The sequence below is a fragment of the Pan troglodytes genome, chromosome 10 (genome assembly GCF_028858775.2).
Source record: "Pan troglodytes isolate AG18354 chromosome 10, NHGRI_mPanTro3-v2.0_pri, whole genome shotgun sequence".
Taxonomy (NCBI): domain Eukaryota; kingdom Metazoa; phylum Chordata; class Mammalia; order Primates; family Hominidae; genus Pan; species Pan troglodytes.
In genome coordinates, this window is record NC_072408.2 from 9,705,058 (window position 1) to 9,717,709 (window position 12,652).

A 12,652-nucleotide genomic window follows, 5' to 3' on the forward strand; every position below is an offset into this window, starting at 1 on the left:
CCCCTTGGGCACCTAACTTCAGCCTTTGGGGACTACACTTTCTTTTGTCAGTGGGGATAATAATATCTACCTTGCCTGTGCCTTAGGGGTATGTCGGTCAGGGTCCCCGTGGAAACAGAAAGTACTCTTAAACTAGGTGACTTAAGGAGGGTTTCATAAAGATGCAGACAGGGTTTAAGGAAGCCAGCAAGTACAGTACCCCAGGGTAGCAGCTGTGTGGATCTGTTACCGGTAAAGGCTGGAGGAACAAAGTGAGGGGCAGCCTCAGAGTCAGAGAGCAGCTATGTGGAGAGGGCCATGGGGCAGACATGTGGCCTTGGGCAGCAAGAAGCAGCCAGTCTACACCAACCCTGTGTGCTGCAGTTGGGGAGTGAACGCCCCACCTCTCTCTCCTCGGGTCCACCCACGGACGTCCTGCTAGTGCTGCCCATGGGCCGGCCCAAGCAGGAAGCAAGGTCAGCTTCCTGGAGCACCAGGCCCGGGGAGAGGGAAGGAGAGTGGGTCTGAGGACAGACTCTCAACTGTCCAGCACCTAGGAGTCCCCTTAAAACCCCATGATGATATGAAGTGTTATTCTAGGGAGAGGATGAAACCAAAACACAGATCCAGGTTTTTACTTAAAATTCTCACCGACTCCGGAGTCACAGGAGCTCAGAAGAGGAGACTCGGTGGGCAGGAGGGTGGTCCTGGGAGCTGCCACAGGTGCGAACTGGGCCTCTGAGAAGGGATGAAATTTGGATAGATCAGGGGTCAGCTAACTTTTTCTAGAAAGGGCCAGAGAGTCAATATCGAAGGCTTTGCAGGCCACACAGAGCCTCTACCGAAACTCCTCCACTCCACTGCTGTGGTGTGAGAGCGGTGATAGACAGCACACACAGGGCACGGCAGTCCCAGGAGGACTGTGCTGACAAAGACAGGGCAGGCTGCAGTTCGCTGACCCCTGGAATACGTGCAGGAGGTGGACAGGCACTCCAGGGACAGGGCATGACGTAGGGCCCCATGCACGGGAAAGACCAGAGGTTGGTATGGAGCCAGCACGTTGAAGGATGGTGAGGAGGGCAGCCCGGTGTGGTTGGAGTTTCTGCAGGAAGTCTCGGGACGTGAGAGGGAACCGGCAGTGTCTTAGTCGGCCAGGGCTGCCTAACAGCGTATCACAGACCCAGGAGCTGGAACAGCAGGAGCTGATTTTGTCAGTCTAGAGGCTGGAAGTCTGAGATCAAGGTGCTGGCGGGCTTGGTTCCTCCTGAGGGTCGTGAGGGAAAAGGGGTCAGTCCCCAGGCCTCTCTTTGGCTTGCAGGTGGCTGTCTTGTCTCTGAGTCTTCACATCGTCTTCCCTCTGTACCTGTCAGTGGCCACAGTTGTTCTGCTTCTAAGGATCCAGTCACACTGGATTCAGCCCACCCTCATGACCTCATCTTAATCTAATGACCTCTTTCAAGACTCTGTCTCCAAACATGGCTACGCTCAGAGGTATGGGGGGCTGGGACCTCAGCATCTGAATTTCCGAGGGGATATAACTCAACTCACAGCAGATAAGATGAAGCCAAATTCCAGGGTGTTTTAGATACCAGATTGGAGTCAATGAGGTAGGAAATGAGGAATCCTTTTGCTTGTTAACCGTAAGTCTGATTAGTACTTTGAGAAAATAAATACAAATTATGCCGCTCATATGCGAAAAATGTAATAAGATGGGCACCTGGCCAAGTACATGGCAAAGTCAATTCCTTAGTTCCATCCTGGAGTGCCGGGAAGCCTGGACACTGGATCCCAGCAGACTGGTGACCTGGACTCAGCCATTGGCCTTGTATGACATCCCACCACACTGGAGAAGTTTGGGTGGGGCAAGCAGTGCTCCTGATACCCCCAGCCACTGCCTGGGATGTCTGGGCCTGAGGCATCAACCCTCTTCCTCCCGGAGGAGGCATAAGATTGACAGCAGCTGGTGAGCTCTCTGGCCTTGGATAACGAGCTACCAGCTAAGTTCCAGAATACACACTGGGCATTTTTCTTAGCAAATCTCATGAGAGGCCAGCCACTCCTGCTGACAGGCACATCAGGACATTACAAAGCTCCATCCCTGGGACAAAGTCGAAGCTATTTTGGGTGACCAAAGGTTTCGGAACTAGGCAGATTGTTTTATCTCGCCCCACATCCATCCCTCATTCTCTCATGTGGAGCTTTGCTCTGGTGCCAGTCAGTCAGTCATGACGCATAAAAAGCTCCGAGACGGGGGCCTCAGGAACAGGCCGGATATTCTCTATGAGGATGGTTCTCCCCATCCTCCTGCCAGTCTCAGGATGGAAAGGAAGGGAGTCAGGATGTGGCAGGGAGGAAGGAAACGAGAGTACAGCAGCGGGCACCAAAGAGGATTTTGCTCATTGTTTCCTTCGTGGATTTATTGCTGTCACCTTAGTGCCATTTTTCTTTTTTATCAAAACTAAAGTGGTTCTGACTCTCAATCCTTTGCCAAAACCCCTTCTGGAGTCATTTTTTATTCATGAGGATGACTTTGGTCATCTTTGGACACATCATGCTGGCCTCATGGTGGCTAAATGAGATCCAATTTCTTTTTAGGGAGAACATGAGTGTTCACACACTGACACAGCCTGCGGCAGATTCACTACTTGGAGACTTGCTTTCAGCAGTATAGGGAACTGTCAAGAGAGCCATTCGTTTTATAGAGAGCTCACTTCCTATGGGGAAAAGTGAGGCTTGTGTGCTCTGACGTTGCCCATTTTTTGTTGACCACAGCTGTAAAAAGGCTGGCCCGCTGATCAGTGCAGCCATACTTTCAAAGCACCACCTGGTGTTTAATGGAGGATTCCCAAATTTCAGCGAGTAAACCCTCAGAGGGTTTGCAAACCCAAACACCAAGGAAGGGCAATCTACACAATGGCTTAGCTCTAGCGCTCCTCCCCTAGCACAGCTGGTGTGCTTCCAGTTTCAAGAGATTATTCCAGGGAGAAAATGACTTTTTATAATCTCCCCAGTAGTCACACAACTGTTCCCAAAGCAGGTCAGGGGAGACACTGGTTGCTGTAAGACAATAACTGTGCACCTCTCTTGAGACATAGAAATAGTCCTACTAAGCACTGTTCAAGCAAGAGTGGCCACCAAGAGTACATGTTTGTGGGGTTGGGGGGAGAAGACATTAATTAAAGGATGTAATCAGCTGTTGGCAAGTTGACCATACAACTTGCTGTAGCCATTGATGATATTACTAAAAATGCAATGAAGTTAGCCATCTTGAGCTACCAGCCGAGTTCCAGAATACAGACTGGTCATTTTCTTAGCAAATCTCTTGAGAGGCCAGCCACTCCTGCTGGCAGATGTTTCTTGCACTTTCAAAGAAACTTCATTTTCTTGTGGAGTCTTCTCAGCAGAAGCAAGGGACTGGATAGCCCAGAGAAACACATTTGGTCCATAGCACCTGGTAAGAGGGAGGTTAGAAAATCGGAAAACAAGCTTCCTGTATAGCTTTCTTCCCCAGCATTCTCCTTCCCAGATCCATTCAATAAAGCATATTGTGCCTTATAAAGGATGTGCTATTATGACATTGCCTGCAGATGAGCAGACAATCAAACTTCACTTCTAAGGACATTGGAGCAAGTTGCCTTTAGAGAAAAGGTGCCCCTTAGTTTCCAACCAACTCATCATTTGAATGGCCAAGGGAGGGGTCAGGCTTTCCATCTCTTCCACTGAATAATTATCCAGCATTCATGATTCTAAACTTTCAACAATTTGGACATTCAGCTTCCTAGAAGTTTTCCTTGAGGAATCAGCATTGATACCACTATGTAATCCCTTGGTAATAGGAACACAAACACCGTTTCACCATTTGATTCCTGCAGGTGCTTATGGGATAAACTATCGCAAATTAATAGGCACTAATGTGTTCATATATTGCTTCTTCCAGGTGAGACATTTTTATTTCAGAAAGGAACCTTTAGATACATGCAGTGCCCCAAAAGAAAGATCTGAGACTTCTGTGAACCATCCAGGGAAATGATTTAGTTGCTCTTCAGATCATTTTCCATGCAGGTGACTGCCAACCTGGCCCCCATGAAAGACCAGCCCTGGTCAAATTCAGGTTTATAAAGTGATCATACAGTTACTTCTGAAATTGGACAACATAGGACACTTAGGATGTCAGAGCCAAAAGCTGAATAATGCTTCTGCATGGAAGGCGTCAATGTTCTGGGCTCTCCACCACTAAGCGGGGCTCTCATCCCCTCAGACAGCCACCACACAGATAGAAACTTGGTGACTGGCAGCCTACGTCCACCCCGTACATCTCCAGAAAGAAAGACCATTCATTATGAGAGTCCCATGTTAGTGACTGTTTGAGACATACCTTTCCCTAGAAGGGAAACTTGAACCAAGTGGCTCATTTCAGCTCCTAACTCTCAGTGCTTTTTGCGTGTAGGATTTCTGAGAAGTGAAAAAAAAAAAACAAAACAAAAACAAAACCTGCCGGTTATGAAGTTTCTGTTCATTCCACACTTTGTACCTTAAAGATGAGTGTGTGAGACACAGATCTTCAGGTTAAAAATAGGCATGGCCCTTTTCTATCACTAGCCAGTCTCCAAAATTCTCCTTACCAGGCAACATCCAAGGAAGTCCATTGACTATAATCTTTGTTCTAGGATAAGAGGATGAAATATAGAAAAACCTAAGACTTGGGTTGCCCCTCCCCTCATGCCTTTCCTGGAAGTGATGGTGCAGCCCACAAGTTCAGCAGGGCACATGTTTCCTTCTGTGAGTGGTGACCAACTTCCCACCTGCATTTGCTGCCTCTCATTAATATTAGGTTGGTGCAAAAGAAATTGTGGTTTCAGACTGTGAATTTTAAATCATTATAACTAGGCTCAATCACATCTTTATTAATCAAAAGAGGAACCATTACAATCAACACATTTTTGCCAACAAGAAATAAGATTTTTATTCCTATTATGTAAAACTCCGTGCTTCCAGATTCAGCAAACTCTCGGAAAGCATTTTCTGCATCCTGCTGGTTGTGAAAGCATTTTCCCTGCAAAAAGTCGAGATGCTTGAAGAAGTGGTAGTTGGTTGGCGAGAGGTCGGGTGAATATGGGCAGATGAGGCAAAACTTTGTAGCCCAATTCGTTCAACTTTTGAAGCATTGGTTGTGCAACATGCAGTCCTGCGTTGTTATGGAAAAGAATTGGGCCCTTTCTGTTGGCCAATGCCAGCTGCAGGCATTGCAGTTTTTGGTGCATCTCATTGATTTGCTGAGCATACTTCTTAGTTGTAATGGTTTCGCTGGGATTCAGAAAGCTGTAGTGAATCATACTAACAGACCACTAAACAGTGATCATGACCTTTTTTGGTGTAAGTTTGGCTTTGGGAAGTGCTTTGGAGCTTCTTCTCCATCCAACCACTGAGCTGGTCGTTGCTGGTTGTTATACAAAATCCACTTTTCCTCACACATCACAATTTGATTGAGAAATAGTTCATTGTTGTTGAGTACAATAAGAGAAGATGACACTTCAAAACAACGATTTTTTTGTTGTTGTTGTTCAGCTCATGAGGCACCCACTTATCAAGCTTTTTCACCTTTCCAATAAGCTTCAAATGCCTAACAACCATAGAATGGTTGACATTGAGTTATTCGGCAACTTCTCTTGTAGTTGTAAGAGGATCGGCTTTGATGGTGGCTCTCAATTGGTCATCGTCAGCTTCCCATGGCCTGCCATTATGCTCCTCATCTTCTTCATTATGCTCCTCATCTTCTTTGCAAAACCTTTTGAACCACCACTATGCCATACGTTCGTTAGCAATTCCTGGGCCAAATGAGCTGTTGATGTTGCAAGTTGTCTCCACTGCTTTATGACCCAAATCGCTCGAATTTGCTCTTTGATTAACATCCTTTCCATAGTCTAAAATAAACATAAAGTAAATAGCAAGTAATACATCATTAACAAAAAAAAATAAAGTGAGAAATGCCCATTAAAATGATGTATAACATAACCAAATTTATTTAAGAATGTATTTCAATACCAAATCGCAAATTCCAACAATGCAAAAAACACAATTCCTTTTGCACCAACCTAAGTTGTGATTGTGTCTTCCTTGCCTCTCATTCCCAGCACCCTGCATAGTGACCTCGCAGAGGCACAGCTCATGCCAGTTCTTTCAAATGAAATGGGAAAACTCTATCTGAGCAGTTAGCTAAAGCACTTGACATCCAGAACTCCAAGTCCATACATAACTTCCCGTTCCCCATGCAATGATTAGTGTCTTCATGCTCTCCAGTGCAGTGGCTGGTGTCTTCACATGCTTCCATGTAGTAGCTGGAGTCTTCACATTCTCCCGTGCAGTGGCTGGTGTCTTCACACTCTTCCGTGCAGTAGCTGGTATCTTCACACTCTTCTGTGCAGTGGCTAATGTCTTCCCGCTCTCCCATGCAGTGGCTGGTGTCTTCACACACTCCTGTGCAGTTGCTGGTGTCTTCACACTATTCTGTGCAGTAGCTGGTGTCTTCACACTATTCTGTGCAGTAGCTGGTGTCTTCACACTATTCTGTGCAGTAGCTGGTGTCTTCACACTCTTCTGTACAGTAGCTGGTGTCTTCACACTCTCCTGTGCAGTTGCTGGTGTCTTCACACTATTCCCTGCAGTAGCTGATGTCTTCACACTTTTCTGTGCAGTGGCTGGTGTCTTCACACTCTTCCGTGCAGTAGCTGGGGTCTTCACATTCTTCCATGCAGTGGCAGGTGTCTTCATGCTCTCCCGTGCAGTGGCTGGTGTCTTCACACCCTCCCATGCAGTGGCTAGTGTCTTCACACTCTTCTGGAGCACTCTCCTCTTCAGCTGTAGCCCAGACCCAGCAGAGCTCACAGAATTCTTCTTCCTTATTTACAAACTTCCTCAAGTGACCACCCATTGACAGGCAATTTAACAACTTACTGGCCCATTTAAACTGATTAAAAGCAGATACATATATGTTTTGGATGTGAGCCCTAGGCCTTTGATGGGTCTTTGCTGAATAGAATTGAATTATTGAACTGAACAAGGAGCAAGTAGGTCGACCAGTGGGTTGTTTTTCCACCTGCAGGTGACTCCATCCAGGTGCAAATAGCAAGGAAGCCCTTGAATCCACTACAGGTGAAAGTTTTGCATTGTGGTCCCATGTGAGGGAGGAGACAAGTCACCTGGCTATTGGGTAGGGATGAAGGGGATACCAGGGCTACAGTTAGACTTTAGCAGTGACTCCGCTTGAGCCTGCAAAGGGCGACAGCTCCCTATGGAAGCAACAGGGATGAGTGGCAGCCCCCTCCTTGGAAGCCTTCTCAAAGTCACTCATTAGATATGCCAGATAGCCTCTCTCTCCTGGAGTAATTCCTTCTCTCCAGGGTCCATCATTTGTTTTGTGATGTTAATTCATGTGAGTTGGGAGTTTGGTTCTATTGTGTTATGTTTTCCTGTATGTTTTGATTTATTGAATTTTTTTTGTTTATTTTCTGTGATAAAAATGGATGTTCTATGTGAAAGCTGAGTTCCTTGTTTCTTTCTCTTGCCCGTGGCTGACTGCATGTGCTCTATTGATGTCTTGTTCCTGGTTCTTGACACTGACCATCTTGTCTGTGAAAGGAGGCACTCCGGCGGGCATGCTTGATCAGAAGAAAGGGAAGTTTGCTTGGTTTAGTCACTCCACAGAAACCCATGGTAATGTTCCCCTGTGCTCTGTGTGTGTAAATGTGTGTGGGTGCATACCAGACTGAATGGGAAGGTGTCTCTCTTGATGGCTTGTGCCGCAGTAGTTCTGTGTGTGTGCATATATGTGTATGTATATATGTTGTGTATGTGTGTGTGTTTGTGAAGGGATGGCAACCTGTCCCCCTCAAAGCCACTGCCTTATCATTGCTTCGTATGTGTAAAGTCAGTGGGTGTGACAAACAGGCAGAGCTATTCCTCCAGGAGCTCTTCCTTTGGGCAGTGCTGGCCTAGAGTAAGCACACTGTGAATGCACGGTTGGAGCCAGTACAGGCAGTGCCTTGATTTAGAAGGTGCTGTCGTTATTTCCAGTGCCCAGGCCTGCCCCTCCGATTTTGTCTGTCTTTCCAGGCCTAGCACCACCACCTCCACAGCACTGTACTCACACATAAGGCTCTGGGAACGAAGTGTCACAAAGTCACAGAACTTTTTCTACGTGGCCTAGCCCTTCAAACAAGGATGTCTGGAGGGTAGAGAGCTAAAAAATAAAAATAAAAAATAAAAAAACCTTTGGGCTGAGATGGCTGGAGATAGATGGGTTGGAAGACTGAGAGTGCTTCCATTTTATGGCTTCCTTAGTGTGGTTTGAGCAAGGCCCCTGGCAAGCTCTGAAGGTCTGAGCTAAAACCATCCCTAAGGGCTGGTCTCACCAGCCCCTCCAGACTTCAGACTATAAAGTGAGTGTAATGCTGTGGAATTCAGTGCCCCTGTTTGGCTACTCACTGCCCTCCTGTGGTGCTCCCAGAGCCTAGTAGGCTTTAAGAAGCTTGTCTGCCTAGGGTGTAGAGTACAGAGGTGGTCGAGACTGGGGCACTCAAGATGAACATGGTGCAGGAGGTGTGACACTTGTGCCCTGGGCCCAGCCCTACTCGAACACACCATATGACCATGGGCATCACATCCCTTCTCTGGCCTCACTTTCCTCTCCTGCGGAGTGAGGAGGACGAGTTAGAGCCAGATAATTTCTAAAGCCTCACCCAGCCCTAGAGTTCTATAAAATGACATCTGGATTTTTTTTTAATTCAATTTTATTAAAAAGGTCAGAGAGGTCTCTCATATACAACAGTCAAACATACGGTAAGTCGTGGACTTTCTGTTTGTATCTTCCATGTTCTTGAAATGATTCTCTTCTCACCAACCTGGCTTGGCTTCATCTGAAGGAAAGGAAACCAGGAAAAATCCACATCTATCAACATTATCCATACAACCAGTAAAAGTGTTTCTTGGGCTCTGGCAGCCTCGCAGGGACTTGTCACCAGAGGCCACTCCCTCACTAACAGCAGATTCTGTGTCTGCAGAGGGCTGATGACTTTCTCAGCAGATGAGGAGTTCTATTCTGGAGGAACAGCAGAACCAGGACCAAGGATATGATGGCCACTCTAAAGAATAAGGGTTACAAAACTAAGGAACGCATTGTATCATAGTAAGAGAGTGTTGGAAGGTGAAGAAAAATTCTTTGAGTTAAACTTTTATTTAGAAGAAAAAATAATAATAATAAAAGAAATGGCTTCTTTCAAGCCACCAAACTGGGTTCTAAGCCAGAAAACTCCCATTGTTCTGGAAATTCAGCCCACAGCTGCCTTGGGAGGAGGCTGGACAAGTTGAATTAAACGGCTTATATCCAAGTCAGCCTGTTGATATGGGAATGTCAGGGTGGCTGAAAGGGGAAATCGTATCCCTACAGGCTGTCTTCTGACCACAATTAAACATAATTGTGTGGACTGCACACTTCCACTCCTCACTCCTGATGTCTGCAGGGCTAGCTTGAATCTTGGTGCATGGCTCTGGGGATGGCCATTCCCCTCAAGCCCTCTGTCTCAGTTGTGCTCCTGGGTGTAACCAACTGCCGGAAAGGGAAGGCCTCTGTCCACCCAGCAGCTCATCAAGGTAGCAAGCACGCCCTTTCTACAAACAGGCTGGTCCCTGTTCTTGGAGATGGAGCCCCTTAGAGATGGTGGGTGGGATGAAGTAAGGAAAATGATATATTTTCATGAAAGCTCCTCTTTCTATGGCAAGTGGTAGTTGCAAATGGAAAGCCTCTACGGCTTCTTCCAGTCCACAGAGTGGAGAGGAGAGATTCAATGGTCAGTTTTTTCAGGATGTGTCCTATGAGGTAAAATGCTCTTATTACCAGATGTCCTCCCATACTTCCATTAGTTTACAGTGTTCTTGGCAGCAAAACAGCCTGGACAACCAGCAGATGTGTCCGTCAAGGGGATCTGTGCAGATCAGCCAGCCAGCGCGCTCAGCCTCTCTTTCTGCCAACCCGCACTGGGTCTTGCGGTGGGCGTGTTGCAAACTACTGCTCTTCTGTTCCCTTGTCTCCCCACCCTCAATGCCTTGCTCTGCTTCCCTTTGACTCTTGCAGTGAGCATGCCCACCAGTGAGACCGAGTCCGTCAACACCGAAAACGTGGCTGGAGGTGACATCGAGGGAGAAAACTGCGGGGCCAGGCTGGCGTGAGTAGGCACGGCGAGCCCAGGGGCTGGGGCTTTTTCTGGAGCATGGGTGGAAAAGCTGCATCTGGAAATCACAGTGGGCTGGCTCATCACTAGGAAGGGCAGAGATTAGAGCCGGTGGCAAGAAACAAACCTCAGGTGGGAACCAAGTTGGGGAGCAGAGGGCCCTGGGGTGAGGGTGGCCCTGGCCGGGGGTGAGTCTTAAAATCAAGGCTAGTCTTCAATTCATCACTTCTTCAGGGGTGCTGACTCTTAGGTTTTGAGCCTCTTTTCATCACATCTGAGAAATATAGAGGGTGTGTGTGTAGGGGGCGGCCCCAAAGTCTGTTTCTTTCACTCCAGTCCCTTTCGCCCCTCTTCAAAGAGACAGCGAGGTTAGGGCCCTGAGTCCTGCTGGCCACCCTTTCCATTCTGATAAATGTGACCTGGGAGAGAAGCAGCCAGGTGAGAAGATGTTCTGGGAGATGACTGGCATGTGGGTCCTTACCTGAAGCTCTCTCATCCTGCCAGTAAGGGAAGCAGAAGTGCAGTGGAGCCTGCTGTTCTGTTGCCTTGGGGTGTCACGACTGTAAACTCACCCTGGCTTCTGGAAGAACTGCAAACAGAGGCTCTGAGTCAGACCAGTCCCAGATACAATGCATTTCTGAATTGCTCCATCTGGGGGGCGGGGCGGGGTGGCATCTCCCTTCCCTCCTCGTCTGTGGAATGATGGAGAGCCTGGGCAAGCGCAGCCCTTTCACAACGCTGAGCTGCGGAAGAGTCTAAACACAGCAATGCCGGCCTTGAGCGTGGCCTGGGAGCCCATGTTGGGGAGGGAGAATGAGGCTGACGGCAGAGCAGCTCTCACAGCCGCTGTTTCCAGGGAGCGTGGAGCTTCAGTATCACTCACTCTGACAGTGGCACCAGGGAGTCTGCACTGCAGATTTCTCAGCATTGTCGGGAAGCAATTATTGTCAAAATGTTGTTAAAATACGATGCTAATTACATTTTTAAGCAGCAGTGCAAACCTCTTCTTTTGGAATCATACAAAACAAGTACTTGAGTTTCTGGAAGGAGGTCCCAAACAGCAACTCTAGGGAAAGGCCTATAGGAAGGCTTCAAAGTCCTTCAGTTCTAGGCCTTTCTGTTGTCTTGCCACCAAGACGAGGCTTAGAGAGATGATCAAAGGCCCTGCAACTCTGGCTGTTGGGCAGGCCCAAGTCGCATACCAGGAGGGACTAGGGAGCTGGCACCAGGAAGTCACTTGAGTACATTTCAGGAGAGCATGAGGCTCTGTTAGGAAGGAAACATGATATTCCCCCACGGATGGAGGCTGGCAGTCTCCAGTGGATCTGTCGTTTGCTCAGAGCACATGCTCTGCAGCCTGGAGAGCTCTGCAGAAATGGTCCCTGTTATCCCCATGTTTAGCCACATTCGTACTCTGTGCATACAAAACGCTGAGTCACAGTGCCAGAATTATAATATGCCCCGAATAAAATGTGGTCTTTCCCCATCTCCCTACCTCCCACCCCGCCCCAGACAATGATGGGCCAAGACTGCCAGCATTCCTGGCGGGAGAAGCAGCATGGGAACTGAGATTGAGTGTGATGGTCTGAGGGGAAGTGAGTGACCGGGATCTTTAAAGCTAAGGGTTAAAAGTCTTATGTAATGAGGTTAGGTCACGATGAGGACTGCTGTGTAGTAAGGAGGCCTGGATGAAGACGGTTCCTGTTGGGGGAAGGGAGGAAGGAACTACGGCATGTTATTTCATGGCAGCAGGGGCAGGCGGGTGCAGGTAATGAAGAGGAAGGAGCCATCACAGTCAGGGAAGAGGATAATGAGGCGGAAGTGAAATCCGAAGCAGGAGCCCAGTTGGAGTGACCTGCAGGTGTCATGGAGACCACGAGATACGGAGGCCCGAAGCTCAGCCCTGAACAGGGGTGGACACACATGTTTGAGGTTGTCGGGATGAAAACTACCAATGAGGTGACAGGACGGGTTGTTCAGAGTGAAGTGGAAAACAAGACCAAGGGCTGAATCTTGGGAAATGGACACACAGAAGAATAAGACCAAGCAAGCAAAATAGACAAAGGAATGTTAAGAGAACAGGCAGCAGCGCCAGCCTGGAAGCCGCGGGAGGAGGAATTTCAGGACAGAGCTGTTTATCCGTGCATTCGTTCAACAGTCTGCCCAGCTTGGTGCTAAGGCTAGGTGGTGGTGACACACAACAGGGAGGAAATTGACACCATCGTGCTGGAGCTCACAGTCTAGTGTGGGAGAGACACTATGCAAATAAATAGGCAACTATAAATTGGGGTAAGTGTTATGAAGGAAAAGTAAGTGTAAAGTCGGGCTAATAACAAAGGTTTCTAATTTGGACTGGCAGGTTAGGAAAGGCTTCTTTGCAGAATTAAAATTCCAGCTGAGAACAGAAGGATGAGTTGTTGAGGGCCTGGCAGACCCTTAACCGTTTGGGT

The 12,652-nt window shown here is 47.9% G+C and overlaps 1 protein-coding gene across 50 annotated transcripts in view; it reads left to right on the forward strand.

Annotated features, from left to right (window-relative positions):
• Positions 1–12,652, forward strand: part of CACNA1C (calcium voltage-gated channel subunit alpha1 C) — a 723,808-nt gene that overhangs the window by 569,422 nt on the left and 141,734 nt on the right. For 27 of the 50 annotated variants that reach the window (XM_016922781.4, XM_016922779.4, XM_024347624.3 and 24 more), the window contains exon 10: positions 10,106–10,196. In XM_016922781.4, coding sequence (XP_016778270.1) covers positions 10,106–10,196 — 91 coding nt within the window. Of the gene's footprint in view, positions 1–7,614; positions 7,690–10,105; positions 10,197–12,652 lie in introns of all 50 variants that reach the window. The other 23 variants (XM_016922741.4, XM_016922778.4, XM_016922752.4 and 20 more) reach the window with 1 other exon arrangement.